This window comes from Haliaeetus leucocephalus, unplaced genomic scaffold (genome assembly GCF_000737465.1).
Source record: "Haliaeetus leucocephalus isolate CR32 unplaced genomic scaffold, Haliaeetus_leucocephalus-4.0 Scaffold92, whole genome shotgun sequence".
In the NCBI taxonomy this organism is placed as follows: domain Eukaryota; kingdom Metazoa; phylum Chordata; class Aves; order Accipitriformes; family Accipitridae; genus Haliaeetus; species Haliaeetus leucocephalus.
Window position 1 is genome coordinate 206424 of NW_010972528.1, and position 21373 is coordinate 227796.

General features: G+C 56.3%; 3 protein-coding genes across 11 annotated transcripts in view; 2 read left to right on the forward strand and 1 right to left on the reverse strand.

Annotated features, from left to right (window-relative positions):
• Positions 1–99, reverse strand: part of USB1 (U6 snRNA biogenesis 1) — a 4216-nt gene extending 4117 nt beyond the window's left edge. The window contains exon 1 of the mRNA XM_010585172.1: positions 27–99. Within this exon, the coding sequence (XP_010583474.1) occupies positions 27–99 (73 nt within the window). The remainder of the gene's footprint in view (positions 1–26) is intronic.
• ZNF319 (zinc finger protein 319) lies at positions 32–16276 on the forward strand. Of its 9 annotated transcripts, XR_775353.1 has the most exons (7): positions 32–265; positions 1802–3814; positions 15122–15228; positions 15500–15557; positions 15702–15759; positions 15877–16006; positions 16241–16276. XR_775353.1 is itself a non-coding variant. In XM_010583031.1 (4 exons), the coding sequence occupies exons 2-3, from the start codon at positions 2174–2176 to the stop codon at positions 15179–15181; spliced, it is 1701 nt and encodes a 566-aa protein (XP_010581333.1). In that variant the 5' UTR covers positions 32–265; positions 1802–2173; the 3' UTR covers positions 15182–15228; positions 15500–15814. The 9 variants fall into 9 exon arrangements, 5 of the variants coding, with proteins under 5 accessions (XP_010581333.1, XP_010581355.1, XP_010581303.1 ...); XR_775352.1 differs by having other exon boundaries at positions 15500–15759; XR_775355.1 differs by lacking the exons at positions 15500–15557; positions 15702–15759; positions 15877–16006; positions 16241–16276 and adding exons at positions 9720–9843; positions 10581–10710 and having other exon boundaries at positions 15122–15207.
• On the forward strand, positions 15506–20490 carry LOC104842662 (cyclic nucleotide-gated cation channel beta-1-like). The gene is made up of 11 exons (XM_010585173.1): positions 15506–15557; positions 15702–15759; positions 15877–16006; positions 16169–16283; positions 16479–16557; positions 16647–16728; positions 17129–17168; positions 17536–17686; positions 17792–17863; positions 18428–18468; positions 19616–20490. Exons 1-11 carry the CDS (start codon positions 15506–15508, stop codon positions 19630–19632), a joined length of 837 nt encoding a protein of 278 aa, XP_010583475.1. The 3' UTR covers positions 19633–20490.
• Positions 20491–21373: the final 883 nt, after the last annotated feature.

Here is a 21373-nt window from a genome sequence, read left to right on the forward strand (position 1 = left end):
CCCCGCGCCCCGCGGCCCCGCCGCGCCTCTCCCTGAGGCGGCCTCGGCCCGGCTGTGGGAGGCCCGGACGGCGGGGAGGCGGGAGTCGGACCGGACCATGCCGGAGCGGGCCGTGCCGCGGGCCGCTTCTCCAGTTTGAAAGTACCTCTGCTTTCCCGTCTTCTCTCCTTAAATGGTTGTCGCTTCCCACCTCCCACGGAGGGATGAGTTAGGCTCGGAGCTGGCGCCGACTCGGGTACCCGTGCAGAGCCCTCGGTAAGCCAAGGTTGGTATTTCTTATTCTTCCCTGCTGGGGGGACGCGAGCTTCCCCTCCCTGTTAGGCCGGATCGTCTGGGATGCCCTCGCCGTTGGGTTGCTCCTGCCACGGTTAACGTTGCCTGGGGTGGCGGCTGGGCTGTGCTGAAGTTTTGTATCCTGTCGAGCCTAGGTGCTAGGTATCGTAACTGCGAGCCCTCCCTTCGTGTCGATGGTCAAGGTGAGCTATGTAGGAGAAAGAGGAGATCCTGCGTACCAGCAGGGCTGCGGTGGGGGCCTTTGGGCGTTTTACTGCCCCAAATTGTGCCGGCGGACAAAGTAACGCAGTGTCCCTGTAGGCAGAAGTGCAGTCTGGTGGTCCCCAAGCTGTGGTGCACAATCTGGTTTCAGCTGAATGCTGGAGGAGGTGGGGACCCTGGGGAGTGGGTTCCTCTGATGCTCCTTATTGCTTAGTTTTAAATACAACAAACACCTTCCTGGAAGACCAAGGTTTTACTTGCCCTGGGTGAGGGCAGGTGGTTTGATGCAGAAACGGGTGTGCTCTTACGGGGGTGGGGTTCCTTGCCCAGGAGTGCTAGCTGCTGCTTCTTCCCAAGGCCTGGACACTTCCTCTCTCTTGAGGTGTGTTGACGTTGCTGCTATCTGCTGCTCACTGGTGGGTTTTACTCTTCTCTATGTTGATAGCAGGTTTTATTGGACATCTCTAGAAAGACTGGAACCTTTCAGTGAGCAAAACCTCTGTGATGCCCTATAGCAAGGCCAGGCAGCACCTCCAGTGTGTGTTGTTTGGCTCCAGTGTACTTTTATTCCATGGTTTGGTAGGAGGTTCAGCTGAGCCATTGCTTTAACGCTTCTTTTATCTTCACAGAGAGTGCTGTGCACGATACCTGTGGGTTCTGTGTTTTGTCTGTGGATAGGATAACGTTGAGGGCAAACCTTCCCCTGAGCTCTCTGGCTCTTTCTAGTCTACAAGTGCTGCCCGGAGAGGGGGAGATCTCTTAACATACATCCCTTGGGTAACGCGCCCGATACCTGAGCGGCAGGAGGAGCAGAACTGCTTCACAGGGGTGTTTCAGCTAGGGTGGGATCAGGTTGGGATTTGCCTTGATATCTGTAAACTCTAACCCAGTAGCTTCTTGATTGCACAGCATTTGGCGTACTTCAGCCCATGCAGAGACCCCGATGTTCTCAGTCAGTGCCCCCAGCGGGGCTGAGAGATCCAGCAGCTGACAGCCTACGGGGTAATGGCTGAGCTGGTTGGGACCTGGGCAGTTGTGTTGCCTCTCATGAGAGCGTGCCACTCAAACACGTGCCTGGCTGTGGCTGAGCAGAGCCCAACACTTTCTTGCCTGAGCATACCTTGTCCCAGGCCCTTCATGCAACAGCAAGGGGGGCTCCGCTTCTGATTAGCTCCCCCACGCTGGCTTCCTGGTAGCTTTGCAGGGACGCAGGAGAGTTTTCAAAGTGAGCTGTGGGGGGGAGGTTGGGTAGAGACTTGCCCTTCTTTTCTCCGAGACCTGACACGAGCTGTCTTCTTCCTTGCAGAGCAAGCTGCTCCCTGGGCTGCTTCCCTCGCCCTTCCCAAATGCAAGCACATTGCAGCCATCACGGAGAAGGGCCTCCTCTTGTCTTCAAGGCACTTGCTTCTGCCTCCTGTTCTTTGTCCAAAATAGAAAAAGCCAAACCAAATCAGTCCACAAAGAACTTGTGCTGATCTAAGGAGGAGGCTCTGGAGTCCCAGTCACCTCTTTGCTTCCCAAGATCCTGGCTGTGGGCTGGATTTTCTGTCCTCGACTTCAGGGGATCAGCTACGGGGAATCAGGAACTTGGATACTTTTGATTTTTGTTTTTACTTGAACCCTTTCAACTGAGAAGCTGAAGCTGTCACTGCTAAAATCCCGGTTTTTTTTCCCAAGCATGTCAGAAAGCTGGCAGCAGCAACAGCAGCAACCACAGCAGCCGCCGCCACCGCAGCAGCACCACGCTGGGGCAGCCGCCCTCCCAGAGCACTCCATCCCGCCCAGCACTGCTGACAACCCCTTGGGCTGTGCTGTCTACGGCATCCTGCTCCAGCCGGACCCCGGTCTGCAGCACCACCAGCACGCCCCCATCCAGGCTGGAGAGCCGTCCCACAAATGTGGTGTGTGTGGCCACGACCTCGCTCACCTCTCCAACCCCCATGAGCACCAGTGCTTGCCAGGCCATGACCGCTCTTTCCAGTGTACCCAGTGCCTGAAGATCTTCCACCAGGCCACCGACCTCCTCGAACACCAGTGCATCCAGGTGGAGCAGAAGCCCTTTGTGTGCGGCGTCTGCAAGATGGGCTTCTCCCTCCTGACCTCGCTGGCGCAGCACCACAATGTCCACAATGGCAACGCCATGAAGTGCTCTATCTGTGAAAAGACCTACAAGCCTCCCGAGGCAGAGCATTCGCAGCCTCTCGACCCCTCGGAGAAGCCCTACAGCTGCTCCATCTGTCAGAAAACCTTCAAGCACCTCTCGGAGCTGTCCCGGCACGAGCGCATCCACACGGGTGAGAAGCCGTACAAGTGCACGCTGTGTGACAAGAGCTTCAGCCAGTCGTCCCACCTGGTGCACCACAAACGGACGCACAGCTCGGAGCGGCCCTACAAATGCACCGTGTGCGAGAAGACCTTCAAGCACCGCTCCCACCTGGTGCGCCACATGTATGCGCACTCAGGGGAGCACCTCTTCAAGTGCAACGTCTGCGAGCTGCACTTCAAGGAGTCGTCGGAGCTGCTGCAGCACCCCTGCACACCCAGCGGGGAACGGCCCTTCCGCTGCGGCGAGTGCCAGAAGGCCTTCAAGCGCCCCTCGGACCTGCGGCAGCATGAGCGCACGCACAGCGAGGAGCGGCCCTTCAAGTGTGACCTCTGCCAGATGAGCTTCAAGCAGCAGTACGCGCTCATGCGCCATCGCCGCACGCACAAGGCCGAGGAGCCCTTCAAGTGCAACCTGTGCGAGAAGGGCTTCGTGCAGCCCTCGCACTTGGTGTACCACCAGCACGTGCACGGCATAGAAAACCTCTTCAAATGCAACGTGTGCCAGAAAGGCTTCAACCAATCCTCAGAGCTGCTGCGGCACAAGTGCGTGCAGAACGCGGAGCGGCCCTTCAAGTGCGCGGTGTGCAACAAGTCCTACAAGCGGGCCTCGGCTCTGCAGAAGCACCAGCTGGCCCACTGTGCCGAGAAGCCGCTCAAGTGCACGCTCTGCGAAAGACGTTTCTTCTCCTCCTCCGAGTTCGTGCAGCACCGCTGCGACCCGGCCCGCGAGAAGCCCCTCAAGTGCCCCGACTGTGAAAAGCGGTTCAAGTACGCCTCGGACCTGCAGCGCCACCGGCGCGTGCACACGGGCGAGAAGCCCTACAAGTGCCCCTCCTGTGAGAAGGCCTTCAAGCAGCGCGAGCACCTCAACAAGCACCACAGCGTGCATGCCCGGGAGCAGCAGTACAAGTGCATGTGGTGCGGGGAACGGTTCCTAGACTTGGGCCTGCTGCAGGAGCACAGCGTCCAGCACACGGCCGAGGGCGCCTACCAGGTGGCTGCCTGCTTGCCGTGAGCCTCCCGCCTCGGCGGCTTTCAGCTTGCATGTGACGCTCTTGAGCCTCAGCCTCCCCTTCCCTCTCCTCGGTTGTAGACGGCCGCCAGGGAGTTTGGGGGAAAGGGGAGGTATGGTGGGCGGGCAGGTAAACTTTCCTCTGGCCTCTGTGGTTGATACGCCGCCTGTATCGCAGGGCCAGCAGACGACGTGAAAAGCTCGACGGGGTGGAGAGGAAAGGAGGGAAGTGGGGAGAGGAAACAATGCCTGTAGTTGCCTGGTGTCCCCTGGACTGTAGTTCGTGGTGTACCTGCAGTTCCAGTGCTGGGAGCTCAGCTGTCTGCTGTGGGCACCAGCCCTTCGCGTGCAGCCTTTTTCCCCTGCCCTGCCTGGCGGGGTCAGTGGGGAGGGCTGGGTAACTCTCCTCCTCCTGGAGACGACTTGGGAGCAAGGCAGGGCCAGCCCCCCCTTCTTGTGGGGTGCGCTGCTTGGTGAGGAAGTAGCAGGTTTCTGCTGCTGGGATCTCCCACCTTTCTTGGTCCAAGCTCAGCTGAAAGGACCATTTCAGATCATTAGCGTTGATTGACTGCCCCAAACTCCACTGCTCTCCCTCTTTCTAGAGTGTAGAAAGGGAAAAGCCATGGGGCTGCACAGCTCCAAAAAGCACTTTGACATTGCTGCTTTTGCAGTCGCTGTCTGTCACACTCTGCAAGGGTTCTGAGCGAGCCTGCCCACCCCCTGTCCCTGCCAGCAGCATGGGGAAGAGTAGCAAGCGCTGCGCCGCTACCGAAGAGTGTGGCGGGGAGAGCCTCTGTGCCCTACTCCTTGCCGAGAGCCTGGCGTTTAAGAGCTGCTTCCTGAGGGACCTAGCTCTCCTGCCAAGACTTACCTCTAGGCCCCTTCCCTCTTTGCACCGCTTGGGCTGTTAGTGTACCTCCAGGGGGGGTCAGGCAAAGGGCCATCCCAGCAGTTCGAACACTAAAGGGCGAGACGAACACTACTACTAACCTACAACTTTGGAGGTGTTACCATCACTGACGGTAACCCACACTGTGTGCCAGGGGCTTGGTGTCTGATTTGCTGGTGGGAACCAGAGTAAGCCAGGAGAATCCTTCCTGGCCTGTGGGCTCAGCTTCACAGGGAGGGGAAGGTTAGCAGTGGGTAAAGGAGGAGCGTGGTTTTTTTCCCCTCTTGCAGGAGTCTTGTTTTACCCCTTTACTCTTTCTTTACCTCTTCTGTATTTTTCAGGTTTTGCACAGTTCTTGTAAACATCACTCAAATAAATTTCCCCTAGCAAGGTCGATGCAGCCTCAGGTGTTTTCCTCTACAGGATTTTGCTGGCTTCTCATGACCGAGAGACCCGTTACATGCCAGTTAGATGTCTTGGAAGTTGAAGGCGTGCTTACTAGGTTGCCCACCAGCCTTTCCCTCTCCATCTTTAGAGATACTAAGATGTTACGTATCCATCTGTGGAGATATTCAAGCCCTGACTGGATGTGGTCCTGGACAACTGACTGTAGGTGACCCTGCGTGAACAGGGGGTTGGACTAGATGATCTCCAGGGGTCCCTGCCAGCCTCAGCTCTTCTGTGATCTTGGCTGGCCCTCATATGAGGTAGGAGTGTTGTGACAAGCTGTGATTAGTGAACAGCAGCCAGGAAGTTGCCCATGTGCTACACAGGCGATTAAGTTTAATAAATGTTGTCCACAGCAAGTATAGATAGATTAACCTTGCAGAGGGTTGGGCTATGCCTGCTTTGCTAGGAGGGGACGCTCATCTGAAAGGTGGAAAAAGGCTTTTGTTTCCATTTCCAGCACAGCGAGGGGAAACGGAGTGCGTTTTCAGGGACAGAGACAGTTCAGTGACAGACGTGACCCTGGGGCCGAGTATTCTTCATGCGCAGCTTTAAGGAGATTAAAGCAGACCTTGCTGTCTGCTGCCCAAGGAAGAGGGATCTTACTTCATGCTGCCTCAAAGATGTAGAACTTCCTACCGAGTTTTCTGTCAGCGTTTCTTTTTCCTTTTTTACTTTTTTTGCCTTTTTTTAAAGCAGTTTGTTAATATTCATTAAAAAATACTGTATAGTTTAACTCGATGTCATACTGGATCTTTAAAAAAAGAAAAAAATGTGATAACTTGGATTTCTAAAGAGCTCTTTGGTTCTAGATGGCTGGTTTTTGCTGTTTAATATGTAGTAAGTTCAGTGTATGCTTTACTGTAGGAGTAAAAAATGAGTCCAAACCAAGGAAGGCTAATCCTGTCTTTACAGAAGGGCTTGGTGGTGATGGAGGCTGTGAGCACGGGACTGGGGCCAGCTGGGCAGCGCAGCACCCACCTGAACCCTCACTCTGTTCCTGCCTCAGGCCATGGTTAGCTCTGCTCTTGCCTGGAGCAGCTGCTGCAGGTCCCACTGAGCCAGGGGTCTAGCAGTTGCCCTGACTGCTTGAGCACAGCACCGGCAGCCAGCATCAGTGCCCAGAGCTGGGAGCTTGCAGAAAGGCTCATCTTTAGTAAGAGGAGGGCATGAAATGGAGGCTGCTGGAGCCTCCAGGGGCTTTTGTGGCTGTATTTCTTTCTGGGGCAGCTGCTGGCTAGAGGAGGGGTTTGCAGAAATCATTAGCCTGGTCTCTGGATGGCTGTGCCCTGCTCTTTTTCCTCCCCAGGGGACCAGGTGGCTGGACAGCCTCAGGTGCTTGGGGCAGAGGAGGATGGCAGTGGGCCCCAGACACAACTCCACACCGTGCGCTGGCTGTGGAGCTGCTGGATCCTGTCCCCTGGGCATAGGGAGTGTTTCCCTTGTGCTGAGCAGCTGCGAAAGCCCTCAGTGTCACAGCGAGGAGCTCCAGCTCCTCTTAGGACATGGCAACAGCCAAGAAGTGCCCTAGGCAGAGAGAGCATCATCAGGGCTGTGCGCTCAGGGCCCTGTGCCTGGTGGAGAGGGATGCTGTGAGGAGCTTGGCAGGGATGAGCCCAGGTCCAGGTCATCAGCCTGTACCTGTGAGTAGGTGCCTCCAGGTTCAAAAACATCTTGGTATGGCATTAGAACATCATTAAGTAGGACTGCCTGTGGTGACTTGGCCTCTTCATCTTGTTTGCTGCCCTGCAACAGCCCAAATCCAGTAGAAGCCCATGGTAGCTTCTGCTGCCAGACCTTGGTGCTGGTGGGTGGAGGGCTTGTGCGGAGCAGGCGGCTGAGCCACTGCCAAGAGCCTCGGGTATATTTTTATAGGGAGATTGTCTAGTTAGAAGCAGCTGTGTTGGGTACAGGCGGGGTGGGAGAGCAGGTTGATCTCTGTTGCTGTGCCTTTGGGTCATGTTTTGTACCGTGAGGTGCACGAGGTGATGGAAATAGCAGGAGGCACGTGAGTGTCAGGAAGTGTGGTGCTGGGTGGGCAGGCAGGGGCTGGCCTGGAGGGCCAATGTCCACTGGGCATGACACTGCAAAGGGCTCTCTGCTAACTGCTGGTGTTTCTTTTTCAAACCAAAGAGCAGTTGGGGCCAAAGGCTCTTGGGAGTAAAACCTGTACCTGTATTGCACTTCACTTCTGAGATTTATTTCAAGAGACTTTCACACTTCTTCATGCTGCCTCTGCTTGGCCTCTCGCATCATTTGCCCACCCCACAGCACCCAAGAGGGTTGCTGTGCTGGAGCTGGTGTTGCATCAGCCCCATGGCAAGTGCTCCTGCATGTCTTCCAAGACCTGGTTGCCAGACCGCCTGAGGATGCTCTGTAGGGCTGGAGTAGGGGATGGTCCCTCCCGAAGGGTTTTTCTCTTCAGCAGGCAGCTTGAGCATAGGATGCCACTGGGGAGGTGGCAGGGGGGGTTAGGCTGGCCGAAGGCAGCGTGGATGTTGTCCAGGAGATAAATCCTGCTCTCTAGGGCTGCTGTTCCTCTGGGTTTCTGGATCCAGGAAGAAGGTGTTACCTGGGCTTTTTTCCAATCTTCGCTTCTGCTTACCGTGCCTACTGGATGCCTTTAGCTGTGTCTCGGCCTCTTCCCTTCCACAGCTATTCTGCTTATACTTTTATAAGACCTTCTAGGCTTCTTTGTCCTTTGTTCAATTCTTTATTTGTAAGCAGCAGTTTGGTTTTCATCCCTTTTTCCATTTTGCTTGCAAGGTCTTTTCCTCTTTTCCCATCCCCTCCCCACCCCAAACTCCTCTCCCAGGCTGTGGCTGGATCCATGTGATTCCACACCACTGGTAATGCGGTCAGGTGTTTGAGACCTGAATCTCGCTGGAATCCAGTGGGTGTTTCTGGTACTTCCCCCCGCCATGAGGCCATCTGTCTCTCTGGGTACAGGCGATGCCGGTGGCCTGGCAGCTTGGCTTGGCCGGGTTGTGTCCCTGGTACAGCTGGCTCTGGCGAGTGAGTCAAAGCCAGAATCAGGAGCCAGAGCAGAGCTGTAGGAAATGGGCACTGGGGTGAGAGCGGCCATTGCCATGGTGAGTCCCCTTGCCACATCTCCAAGGCTGGGGGTTAAGTCAGTGAAGGGTTGTCAGACAGTCCTGGGGAGAAGTCATGGTGTTGGGGTAGGGCTGGACTGCTCAGTTCCCCTGGGAATGCCTGCGGAGCGGCTGTGTGCATAAAGCAGGCAGCTGAGCTGATATAGTCGTGGCATAGACACCCCTGGGACCATGAATACGGCCAGGCAGCCCTGCCAGCTCTCCGGGGAGCAGATGCCATCCCTGCGATCTGGGTGGGAAGACGTGCACGCTCTGGCCTTGGCGCTGACACGCTGGGGTGGGGGGCAAGGGGGAAAGCGTCCTCTGATAGTGGTTTGGGACCACCTCTGGGCACTCAAGCCTGGCCTTGCACTGTTAGGAGGGAGGAGAGCACTTTCTGCACTTCCCTTGGGTATTTACCATCAAGTCCAGGCTGTAGCTGGAGCCTGGCTATTAATAATAAGCAAAAAAACCTTATTGTTCTTCAAGGTTTGACTCCTCCTCCGTTGGGTGGCGAGTTCACCTGCGGGAAGGTTCCTGCACATGCAGGCGTAATGCTGAGATGCAATAACGGCAGGCCGGCAAGGTTTGGGGCCAGCGGTTCTTCCACGGGGCCCCAGTGAGCCCGGCTTCTCCCCAGCTGCCAGGTTTCCTCCGCAGCATCTCCCGGCAGCCGCCTCCGCCGCTTTCTGGACATGAAGATGCTGCTCTCACAGCGTGTCTGCGATGCTCGGCAGGGAGAGCAGGACCGCAGGTGGGAACTGGACCATGGGCTTGTCTCCATCTGTCTCCAAGCTGTGGATCTGAGGGATTTCATGGCCAGTGAGGTTCTCGGGCTCCTCCTAACCTGTGCTTGTGCCTCTGCCAGAGTTCCCAGGGCCGTGGGAAGTTGCGGCCAAGGATGATGAGGTTTGTGTGGCTTGCAGTGCCTTTAACACTGCTGTCCGTGTGTTTCTAAGATGATACTCCATGTATGTGTGTATATATATTGTATTAACACATCCTGCTCTTCTGTGTGAGTGTCAAATGGGTTTGCTTTACTAATAAATTTATAGTTATTTATACCTTTCTGTGGGTGTGTAAGATTTCTGGAGCGGAGGCCACGTGCCGGGCACTGCTTCCCCTGTCTGTCTTTGTGCTCTGTCTGGCTCTGCTTGGTATTTTTTTTTCATGTTTTCTTTCTTTCCTCTGAGCTTTTTTGATGGAGAAATGATGGTTCATCTGCCTGGTAACCAAAAGTCGAGACGCAGGATACAGGCAGGCTCCCAGGGGCTGAAAGCAAAAGCAGGCAGAGTCTGCAATGTGGTTTTGCCTTTTGCTAGAGGTGGACTGCTCCCTCCCTGGGGCAAAGCTTGCTGCTGGGGCTTCAGGGCAGAAGCAGGCAGGATTCTCTGCCTGCCAGAAAGGAGCATCTGTTTAGGAGGCAGAAGCTGATAATGTTGTGCTCTGAGGACCTCAGCGCCACGCATGACTGTTTCAGCTTTCCCAGAGGTTTTGTTTGCATTCCCCCAATTCTGTCATAGCAAGAGAGGAGCCCGCTACCTGCAGATGACCCGACTTCCTCCATCCCACACCCAGGCCAGGTGAGATGTGTGCTTGTCTCCAGATCACTGAAAAAATGCTTCTGGCTGAAGGTTTGGGAAGGGGATGGGATGGGAAACTGAGGTAAGAGTGGGGACAGCACTCGCCCAGGATCCTGCAGCTGGGAGGCATCTCAGCAACCCTTCTTGGCTGGCTGCTCCATTCCGAGCTCCTTAAATTACAGTGGAGAGGTGCTCAGGTGAAGGGATGTCCACATCTTGGGGAAGGGGCAGGACCCCCTTCCCCTTTGCTGACACTGGTACTGGGTCACTGGTCCCTCCGTGGCAGCTGTGCTGAGCTCTGGAAGGGCGTTAGTGCCACTGAGCAGGATAGTACCCAGTGGCAGAAGGGCGATACCTTTCCCAGCTGCCCTAATTTCTCATTCCTGGCTGGATTATTTCCATGGGAAGATGAAAAGTTAAACCGCAGCCGATAGTAAGCTGTGCCTGTGTTTGAACTTTGTGGTTTGAGGAAATATTCCATATCCTCAGGCCAGGCAAGCAAACTGCACTGGCACCACTGGTGCTTTGCACGGGCTTTTACTTTCTCATCTTTGATTTCCCTAAATCACAGCAAAGCCATGTAATTTTTGCACATGCTGGAGCCCCAGGCTCTGGCTGGGGAAGGACCAGGAGCGGCTGGTAGGAGCAGCATCCTCTCAGTAACTTACTAAGAGCCCCTTAAGGTCAGGTTGCTTTTCCTGAAGACCTTACCTAGTTGGTAGCTATTTTCCATGCAGGTATCATCAGCAGTCCCTCCTGCCTTGTCCCATGAACATAAAAGCTAGGGATGCAAATGAAAGGACAGCAGAAGTGGATGGAAAGTAGTTCTTCAGCAAACGTGCCAGGAATGCCGGCAGCATCACCCAGGTAAGGAGCAGAACCTCCCTCCCCAGGGTTCCTCCTGGGTATTCGCTTGCAGAAATAAGTCAAAGGCCTTTGTGGGCAGGTCTGGCTCAAAGACGAGGTGTCTTCAGAGTGTCTGTGGAGGTTTAGCCATCAGCAGATGCCACTTTTTTTGAACCCCTCACCACAGGATTTCACAAGCCTGAGCTTGCAAAAGTCCACTTGAAACTGTCCCTGCGTCACTTTGTTCTTTCAGGCAGCACCGTCTTCTCAGGTGGGACCTGGGCCAGGCTGCACCCCGAGGGGTGCAGGATTCGGGCCTGTGCCGCTTCCACTGCTGATCCTGCTGCAGGGGCAGCAAGTCAATTTAACACCGTGCCTGTCCAGGAGCCACTGCCTCTCCCCAGGAGCTTGTGCATGGGGCTGGTGGGCCCACTGCAGCTTGCTCCCTTTGCAGGGGTGGTTTTTCCTGGTGATCCAGGGTTTTCAAGGCGTTACGCAGCAGCCCCCATGCCCTGCTTTCAGAGCCGATCCTCCCCTGCCCCCCCGCCGCGTGGAGGCATGCATTTGGGGCAGCTGAAGTTGCTGACGGATTAAACTGAGATATTTTTTTGGGGTGCTGGAGAATCTCCTGCCCCAGCACTCAACACTCCCTGTCTCCTGCAGCCTGGTGATGGAGGTGGCATCCTGGTGGTGGCCATCTCCAGGCTCATCCCGTTTCCTGGGGCAGGCTGGGCCAGGGGAGGAGTGATGGTGGCCCATCTGCTCTGTATGACGATGGCACATGCATACAGGGCTTCTGCGCCTTCGGGGATGCAGCATGCCTTGCTTGCCCCTTGGGACCACTGGCCAGGGGCTACACCAGGGCTGGAGGTAGCATGAGCGGCTGGGGAGGCAAAGGGACATGCGGGGGTGACCCCGATCCCATTGCACTATGGGGGCTGGAGGTTTGCGAGTGGGTGCTGTGCCAGTTGGGGGTCTGAGCCCACGTCAAGGAGGGGGAAAGCAGGATGATCAGGGCTGCCTGGCCTGGGATGGGAGCCTCGAGCTCCTCTCCTGGCCACCATGGAGGGTTTGCTGCTGATTTCTGCTGGGGCAGGGATGGCTCTGCTGGACTGAGTTGTGGGGAGCAAAGTGGGGAGACCTGAGACTGGGTAGTGGCTTTGGAAGCCACAAGGCCCGGGAGAGTGTAGGAAGCACCTTTGATTCATGTTTTTGCCATTAAAATCAGAAGCTAATGCTGAGCTGTAAGCAGTCATCGTTCTGCTTCAGAGTGAACGGTGTCTCAGAAATACAGAGATGCCTTTTGGTCGGCTTCCCTGGGCCTGATGGGTCGGGAACAGGGTGTGGTTTGGGAGATGGCTGCTCTGTGCCTCAGTTTCCCTAGCTCTGAACCAAAGCTGCAGAGGTGCTGGGCTGGGGCCAGGCAGGATGGGTACTTGTTGCTTGCCAGGCTGGGGACACCCCCGGGGTTGGGGAAGGAGGAATCAGATCAGGTAGCTCTGGCCAAAGACAGAAGCCAGGGCTGGACATTGAGCAGCAAAGCTGTGCCAATACCAGGATTCCACGGAGTGACTGCAGCTGAGATTAGGGACGATGGGAAAGGCTGGTGGTCACTCAGGGCCAGAGGTAAACGGATCAAGCAGCAATTGGCAGGCTCAGCAAGGGGAGGCTTACCTCAGCCCGGCATGGATTTGCTACCTCCTGCCCCAGATCCTCTAGGTTTGGGGCAGAGCCACAGGTGGAGTAACCTTGGGCACGTCACCCTTGCATCGCCCCACAGGGTTTCAGCAGCCCCATTGCTGCTTGTCAGGGCATCCCTGCGCCCACCTGCGCCTGGACGAGACGACAGCCTTCCCTGGAGTGCTGCCAGGCTTGCACCTGGCTGGTGAGTGCCTGGGGTAGCTTCGGTGGCTCCGGGGATTTTGAGGATGCTCAAACCTCCTTCATTTGGGGGTTTTCTTTGCACTATCCTGCACCAAAACTGGGCTGTCTGCTGGGAGCTGGGGCATTCAGGACAGCTGGTTGCCAATAATCCCATTTGCAGGCAGCACTGAGCTAATCCCTGCAGAGCCCTGAGTGGATTGGGGTGGGTTTGGGGGGTCAGTGGTGAGCTGCGGTGGCCAAGGGAGCCCGCGCATCCCGGGGTGGCATCCTGGGGAGGTGGCGGTGAGTGTGTGGGGGTAAGTGGCAGCGCTGGAGGCGAGGGAAAAGGCTGGGGTTTCTGCGGGGTCACATCCGCACATCGCGGGGGAGTTTGGTGCTCTGAAAGAGCTGGAGGATGAACCAGGGCGGGGGTCCAGGTCTATGGCGGGGGGGTGATGGGGCAGGTCCATGGGGAATGATGCTGGAAGGGCGATGGAGCTGGGTGATGTAAAGAGGTTTGATCTGATGCTGGAGGGGAGGGAAAGGTCGTGGTGCTCCCTGCTCCGAATGGGGATATTGGGTGTGTGCCCCACTTCTTGCTCTCGGGGACTGGAGCCCTTCGCCTGCTGGCATGAGCCCCGCGGAGCTGGCACGATGGGCAGTGGCACCGGCCAGTGCCTGCGACATGGGGGGGATTGCAATGGGTGCCATCGCATGCAAATCCTGGCTGCTTATTCCTATTTCTTCCAGCAACTAGTTTTTTGGGGACCCACAAATGTTTCTGCCCCTCTCTTGTTTGCATGTGCCAAAGGAATGGCCCCAGCCCTCCACATTCCTTCCCGGGCCAAGGACAGGCTTAAGCTCCAGGCTTTTACAGCTGCGCAAGCTTCTATGGAAGGAGGAGGAGACCTCGGCTGTGGCACGGGGGGCTTGTTCTAGCCCGGGGGGCTTTCTCTGGGCTTGTTTGGGCTCAGCAGTGTATGTTGGCCCTAGGCTTCTTTGGGACTTGTGAAGTTCCCAAAGCATGGGTGGAAACGCTGCTGTGCCGCCAGGTTTTCCTTGCTGTTCCTGGGGCATTCGCAGCTTCTTAATCCCTTATACCCAGTGGGAGGTAAAAGGCAATTTCTTAATTGGTTTTAGGTCATCAGGCTTCCTGGGGGGTGTTTTACAGCTACCCTGTCCTGCTTTGGGGACATGGGGGTCTCTGGGAGAGCTGAGCCTGTCTGTGGTGTGCCAGGGGCTGGAGGTGCCACGTGGGGCGATGCTTTGGCCGCATCCAAACCCGGCTCCTGGACTTGCATGAGGTGGGGGCAAGCAAAGAGCTGAGGACACATCATCCCACCCAGGAACCTCATCTTGTTAAGATTTAAGATGCCAGGCTTTGAGCAGCCCCCAGTGAACCTCCTTGAGGGATTTGAAGGCATTCTGCATACCCAAAAGCTGAGTGAGGGGTTAATGTAAAGAGCCCAGTGCTGAGCGGCTTCCAGCCTGTAACCTGCTGCTATGTGGCACTGGGGCCATGTGTTAACCTGGGATCAAAACTGCCATGCGGTCTCCTGGCTGGGCTGGATGGAGCTCAGGGATCTGCTTTCTCTTGCCCTTCATGGGTGCCTCCTGTGAGCAGCAGCGTGGGGGCCACCTGAGCTGCTCCTGAGCCACTCATTGAGCAGGGTGGGGTGTATTTGGAGGGGTATTATGGGCAGAGTGGCGCTCTTTGGAGGGGCAGCAGCAGAAGGCATCCCCAGTTTGAGCTGGGCAAGAGCCCCCAGCCCTTGTCCTGTACCCAAGTGTGGGAACGTGCAGCATTGCTCACCTCGCTGGTGTTGCATCCCAGTCTGGAGTTACACCGAGAAGGGGGGGGACGACCTGAAAAGACCAAGCAAACAGAGCTTGAACAGCTGAATTCCTGCTCTGTAGCATCTTATTTTTACCTACCCCATCAACATCTTGGCAACCACAACAAGTCAACGCTGGCTGCCTTTGCTGCCCTCCCCAGAGCCCCAGGCAGGTGACTGCCCCAGCGGCCACCATGGTGATGGTGCAGAGTCGTTTCCTAGGGGCAGAACGAGTTGATACATGTGTTGGGATGTGAACTTGCTCATAAACAAATTCAGCTCAAATTACCATTGTTTTTCATCCCTCGAATGAAAAATGAGGGGGAGCGTAGAGGACCCTGAGCAGAGCAGCACAGTTTCTGTGATTTATCTGCTATGGCTTCACAAGCACTTCTCCTTGCGCAACCCCAGCCACGGAGGGTTGTGCAAAAAAACCCCTAAATGAGCAGTTACATTTAGGAAAAGCAAGTTTAACTGAGCCTGTGAGCTTGAAATAGAGGGTGTAGTTTGCTCCTGATAACAGTGAGGGGTCAGGGGTTTCGCTGGGTTTGGTCTGGCTGTGCTGCAGTGCTGCATTTCCCAAGCAGGACGTGGAGATAGAAGGATGCGCAGGGCCTTTTTGGGCTGCCCTGGGGACAGCGTGAGCAGCTGGGGTGCTCCCAGTATTCCCTGGGGAGCGTGCACCACTGCTGCTGGCCTCTCGCTAGCCAGAGACCCCTCCTTGCTACCCACAGGTAGAGGGATGCTGGGCTGGATCGAGCGGGTGGTTCCCCAGCCCCCAGTGCCCCATCTGACGGAGGAGACCCCCCCGGCCCTGGTGCGAGACCCAGAGCCAGCTAAGGTGAGCAGGGAGTCAGTTTGGGGGTTACCGGGGAGCCTGCGAGCACAGTGGAGAGATGCCTGGTGCCTCTGCGTCCAGCCCCGGCACTGCGGCACTCAGGGATGCACTGCAGCATCCCCAGGAGGGATGGGGGCCAGGATGCATCCCCCATCTGAGCTGCTGGGAGGCAGCAGGAAGGACAGGGAGTCCCTGGAGTTTGCGGCCACCTTTGAGTGGGGGACACAGTCCCCTGCGCCTCACTCTCTGCCACCTTCTGCCTTTTACCCTGAAGGCACCGATGGGAAAGGCCAGTGGCCCCGGGGATGCTGCTGACCATGCACGCACCAAGGGTAAGTCCCCATGGCAGGGGAACACAGTGGCTCGGGCAGCGGATCAGCATTCCTTTACCGGCTGGTCCCCTTCCTGCCCAGCATGCTGGGGGCTGGCGGAGCCGTGATGGGAGCTTTCATTTTTGTTTCCTGCTGCCATTAAAGAAATGGAAAAGAAGGTGGGATTTGTGGTGCCCGAGGATCAAGGCTCTGTGTTTGAGAGGTATTGCTCTTGCACCATCCAGCGTGCAACATGGTTTGCTTGGGATTTTGCTTTCAGTCAGGGGCTGAATGCCTGGGATGGGGGGGTTCCAGCCTGACTCACCCCCTTCTCTGGCAGCATGGGGAGCAGTGTGCTCTCCTGGCTCTCCCAGGGGCTGGAGAAGGTGATTCCCCAGCCGGTCCAGGCCCCAGGGACACTGCAGGCACTCGGGAAGAGCTTCGAAACAAGCATTGATGTTCCTGATCAGGTAGGTGACAGATCGGGCAACTCTCTGGCATATTTGGGCTTCCAGCTCTTTTTACCTTTTCTTATTTTTTTTCCCTTCCTATCACTCTCCCAGTGCTAACTGGGAACACTAAACCTGCCCTGCGTGGGCTCCTGCCTTTGTCCATCCCTGGAGAAAGAGTAGGTTTCCCTCCCCGCCTGGTGGGATGAGCCCCCCTCGGCTGCTGGGCAGGTGACGGTCTGTTTGGCTTTTCAGACAGAGGTCCAGATCCTCGGGGATGAGGAAGAGGATGCTCTGGGTAAGGAGAGCCAGGAGCCCACAGCTTGCAACATCCCAGGGGCCTTTCTGGGACTCCGGCCTCCCACATCCCAACTTCCTGGTCGGTGATGCTGGCACTATTGTCCCCTTGAGCCGGCTGATGGGGGGGACCAGGAGCTCCCAACAGTGCAGGTCCCAGCTCTCCCTCATCCCCACGGCACCACTCTCATTGCAGAGATAACCCCCTTTGATCCAGAGGAGGATGAAGTGGATGGCTGTGAGCCCGAGGCCGGCTCAGATACCGGCACGGAGTGGTGGGTCCTCAGGGAGGCTGGCAGAGGGATGTGGGAGGGCAGGAGGGGTGCAGGACGAGCTCCCCGACCACGGTGCTCTCTCCCCGCAGGGCAGGAGCACGGGTGCTCAGCTGGCTGGTGCAGGGCTTTGAGAGGATGGTGCCGCAGCCGGAGATGCTGAAAAAGCTGGAGGTGAGCACCGCCCAGCCTGGGGAGACTGGGGAGCTGCCTGGCAGAGGTGACAGCAGAGCGGGCTCCCTGTCCCTGTCCTCCTGCATGCCCTGGTTGGGACCTTGGGGAGGAAAACCCCATGGGAAATTCAGTAGAGTGAGAGAGACCTCAGGGCGCCATCCCAGTGCTCCCCAACCGGGCTGTGTGCAGGGGGGACCCTCCATCTGGGACCCGCTGGTGCCAGCAATGCCAGGGTCTGGGTTTAGTGGTCCTTGTCAATGCAATGGGGCTGAAACTGCAGCAGAGGGTGTGTGGGGCTGTGCACCTGAGTCCCTTTGGGGTGGTAGATGTACCCACCCAGGGACGTGTGGGCCACAGAGAGTGCTTTGCCACATCCATCCGTCCCTCTGTCCCTCTGCAGCCAGAGCCAAAGGAGCAGAAGTGCGAAGCCGTGGCAGGAGGTGAGCAATCCCCCTTCCCTGGGTGGCCTTTTCAGAGGGGACACTCTGCCTTCGAGAACCTGGGTGCAGGCAGGCACCAGCACTGGGGCTGCCCTCCATCCCTGTGCCCTGGGGTACCAACTGTGCCGAGAGGGGTGGGCATGCCGGGTTCTGGCATCACGGCACTGCCCCTACACCACATGTGTTCCCAAACCACCCATGTCCTCGTCTCAGGCTGGGTCCCCGGGGGAGAGGCTGCCAGGGAGGCCCCCCAAGCCTGTCCCTCTGTGGGACGTAACTCTTCCTTGCTTGCTCCCCTTCCCCAACAATTTATAAGATGACTGCTGCATTGCCTATCCCCCTTCTCCTTCCAAACAAACCTGAGCAGGCACGAAAGGCACTAAAACACAGGCAAAGTCAAAAAGCAGTGTTTCAGTCGCCCAGAGCATCCCGGTAGCAGTGGAGCCAACAGCAGCTGAGGGGCAGCCAGAGCCGGTGGCCACCCTCATCCCTCGGTCCCTGGCTGGGGATGGCAGCAGGTAACTGTGGTGGCAGCTTCTGCGTGGGTACCGTGGCCAGAGGGACGGCTGCCTTGGGATCAAAGGCTTCAGCAGCCGGGTCTAACAGTTGTTTCTGGTCACCAGGATGTTTGCCTGGTTGGTCCAGGAGCTGGAGAAGGTGATGCCACAGCCAGTGACCAGGGAGAAGCAGGACGCAGAGGTATGTCATCTGCTGGATAGGCAAAAGGGTGTGTGAGCACCATGTCCCTGGCAGGGAGGGTGTCCTTTGCCATGCAGATGTCACCAGATCAGTGCTGGGACCTGCCATGGTTTGGGCTGTCACCCAGCTCCTTCAAGAAAACAAATCTCCATGACCTGCTTAGCCAATGAAAACCGGGACTTGGCCTCTAAGCAGCAAGAGAGCCCATAGCCTGTGTTTTCTCTGCCATTTCCTTGCCTTTCTATGCAGCACTGGCTGGTGTCCAGGCCCTGGCATCTCACCCAGGTGCGGTCCAGCTCTAAGGAGAAGCAGCAGCAGCAGCAGCTTTACATGCTCTCCTTTCCTTCCCTTGCACCCAGGCGGGCTCACTGATGTGCTCCTGTCCTTCACCATCATGCATGGGGATGCTCATGCCCATGGCCAAGGCATCCAACATGCACTGGGAAATCACATGGGGTATTTAGGATAAAAGGGTCACGTTTACTGAAAATGGGCCATTTAGGGTAAAAATTTAAGTTTACTGAAAATGGGCAATGTCTCAGGTTTCCCGTTTCCTCCTGGCAGGGAGTGGCCACAGCAACTTCGAGTCCCGTGGAAGAAAGTAAGTGGTTGCTCCATCTCACCATGCTGGTTAGTTTGCCAAGGTCAGAAAGTGGTTCTTGGGAAGAGGGCCTGCTGGTGGCTTTTATCCCCCAGTCTGTTGTGACTACCAGCTGGGGAGCCCCTGAAACTCCCCAGGGAAGCCATGAGAGGCTGTTGCTGCTTGAGAAGCAGGAGCAGATCCAGAGTTGTGGCACAGGCTTGGTAAAACTTGGGCCGTGGGAGTCTCTCCAAGTGCAGCATCCCACATCTTCAGGTCCCGGGGTTTGAGGTTAGTGCTGACATCGAGGTCTGTCCTGGAGCTGTGCCGGAGGATGTTTGCCAGGCTGGTGGGATTTGATAAAGGATTACAAGGGAATTCAAAGCTGCCGCCTTCATCACCCCTTTTGGCATGTTTGCTGCCGAGCTGGAGGGTGTTTGCTGAGCCTGGTGTGAGATGTTGAGGGAGGTACCTTGGGAAAACAAAATCCTAGGATTAGATGTGTTAGATGTGAGTCTGCATGGTCGTAGGAAACCATTGTGGGGGTCACACCGCTGCTTGCCTGCCCATGGAAGGGAGCAAGCACCGGTTCTGTGGGCAGCCAGGCTTGGGTCCCCCCACCAGCCACATTGTGGCATGCTGAGCAAAATGGGGAGCCTGGCAGGGAGCCATGGCTGCCTCCACGGATGGAGCGGGCAGGGGAGATGTCACACAGCCCCATGCAAGCACCATCCCCAGGAAGGAGTGGTTGGCTGGGCCATGGGAGCCGCCGATGGCAGCAGGGACCCACCGCGGCACATGCAGGCTGTGCATCCCCCCAGGGACATGCCGGGAGGTTGTTCCCACCAAGCCAGCAGCCACTTGGTGGGATCTCGGAGCGGGAAATCCTGCAGGAAGGCATTTCTCCAGTTGTTTGTACAAACTGGAGACCTGAGCGTTGCCAGGGACCTTGGAAAGAGGCAAAGCCAGCAGGATGCTGCTGCATGTGCAAGGCAGTTGCACCCTTTGTGCGTGGCTGGCTTGTGTTACAGCTCGCTTTGGTGCCTTGAGGCATCTCAAGGTCACTTAGCCTGCCCAAGGAAGGGAGTGATTGGCTGGAGCGAGAGATCTGCCCTGGCACCAAACTGCCAGCACACTCATTAATGTTTTCCTTCTCCTTTTGTTTCAGGGGGCAAAGGGGCTTAGCGCCTCTGAAACAAATGGAAAATGAAGACCATGGCAAGCCAGCCCTTCTTGCCACAACCAAATGGGGTCAAACCAAGGAGAAAGTGCAGCTGGGGAGGAAAAGCAAGGGGGAATCTGCAAATGGTCTCTAGCTCCTTGCTACCTGGGGCGGCGGGGACCCGAGGCTGGCACAGTGATGCCGGCTGCGTGTCCCTGGTCCCAGGGCTGTCCCATGCTGGCTCCCTCTTGCCTCTGGGAACTGGAGCTATTGGTTTTGCAGGATGATGTCTATGAAACGGCAGCTATAATTTATAGGAGGGTAGAAAAGCATCACTCAGGACACCTTGGAGGCAGAAAGCCTCTTGCTGCAGCCTCCGAGCACTTCTGGCCCTCTCAATGCCCCCCTAGCATCCAAATATTCACCCCTGAGACCTCCAGCTGAAGCCTACAGGCTTCTTTTAGTTGACTTCTGCCTCTAAGATGTCACATTATAAGGCTCCTTAAGCTCTCACCAGCTTCTTACTGCTTTTCTTCTGTTAACTGAGTGTTTTCTCCCAGCAAGTGGAAAGGGCTCTGGTTTGCAGCAGCAAATGCAGGTGGGTGAGTTTAATCTCTAGGTGAATAGGTAGGAGTTAATGGTTAAAAGTTTTTGCCTGGGCTCTCCTTATAGGAGAAGTTACCCCAAACTCTCCCTACCCCCAACTACAGCTACTGTCTCCTGAAGCTCACAGTGCTTTGGATGCAGCACTAACCACAGGGGCAGGAGTGTCCCAGCAGGGAAGGGATCCCAGCGGCTGTCCCCAGCCCAGAGGAGTGTGGGCAGGCATAGCCAGTGCAGGCACGCTGGGCTGGATGGGGTGAGAGCCCCTACACCCCAGGTTTTTAGTACATACCTTAGAATTGCAGAATGGGTTGGGCTGGGAAGGACCTTTGAAGATGATGCGGGCCAACCCCCCTGCCATGGGCAGGGACACCTTCCACTTGGACCAGGTTGCTCAAAGCCCCATCCAACCTGGCCTTCAACACTTCCAGGGATGGGGCATCCACAGCCTCTCTGGGCAACCTGTTCCTGTGCCTCACCACTCTTATCGTACACCATTTATTCTTTATGTGCAACCTAAATCTACTTTCTTTCAGTTTAAAACTGTTGCCCCTTGTCCTGTCACTACAGGCCTTGGTAAAAAGTCTTTCCCTATCCTTTGTATAAGCCCCCTTGATATATTGAAATGCCACGATAAGGTTTCCCGCTGTCTGATTGCATCTCTTTAGGATTATCTAGGCAGCTGTAACAATGAGTCATGAACCAAGCAACCAACCTGAGATCCATCCCCTGTGTTTATAATGAACCCCACTGGTACCAGGCTACAGTTTTAGTATTTGCCCATTTTCCTATAATGTATCCAGAAGTTGTGGTGTGTTTTAAAAGCCATCTCCCTGATCGCTGTCCCACATTTTAATTAACGGAGAACTAGAGGGAATGGGCTAAAGGCAGTGTGGGCACCGTGGCGTGGGTAAATAGGGCACAGAGTCAACTGTGGGTGGGTTTTCTGCCTTTCTATAGTTGAATCTGCACGTTTCCTATTAGCTTTGCTGCAGACATGTAAGTTTTGTTGTCAGGCAGACCTCAAAATAAACTGGTTTTACAGCATGCGGGTGCTCTTCCTCCTCCTGTTTCTCCCATGTGTGCCTGATGTGGTAGGATGGGTACCCCTGGGACACGGAGAGGGCTAGCCGTGGGTCAGCCCCGTGCTCTTCGCTTTCC

Coding starts and splice junctions, on each gene's coding strand:
- ZNF319 (XM_010583001.1), top strand. CDS start 2,174: ATGTCAGAAAGCTGGCAGCAGCAACAGCAGCAACCACAGCAGCCGCCG. Junction 3,815..5,062: donor CGGCCGAGGGCGCCTACCAG/GTGGCTGCCTGC, acceptor TGTATTTTTCAG/GTTTTGCACAGTTCTTGTAA.
- LOC104842662 (XM_010585173.1), top strand. CDS start 15,506: ATGGGAAAGGCCAGTGGCCCCGGGGATGCTGCTGACCATGCACGCACC. Junction 15,760..15,876: donor CAAGGCTCTGTGTTTGAGAG/GTATTGCTCTTG, acceptor CTTCTCTGGCAG/CATGGGGAGCAGTGTGCTCT. Junction 17,169..17,535: donor GTGCGAAGCCGTGGCAGGAG/GTGAGCAATCCC, acceptor AAACCTGAGCAG/GCACGAAAGGCACTAAAACA.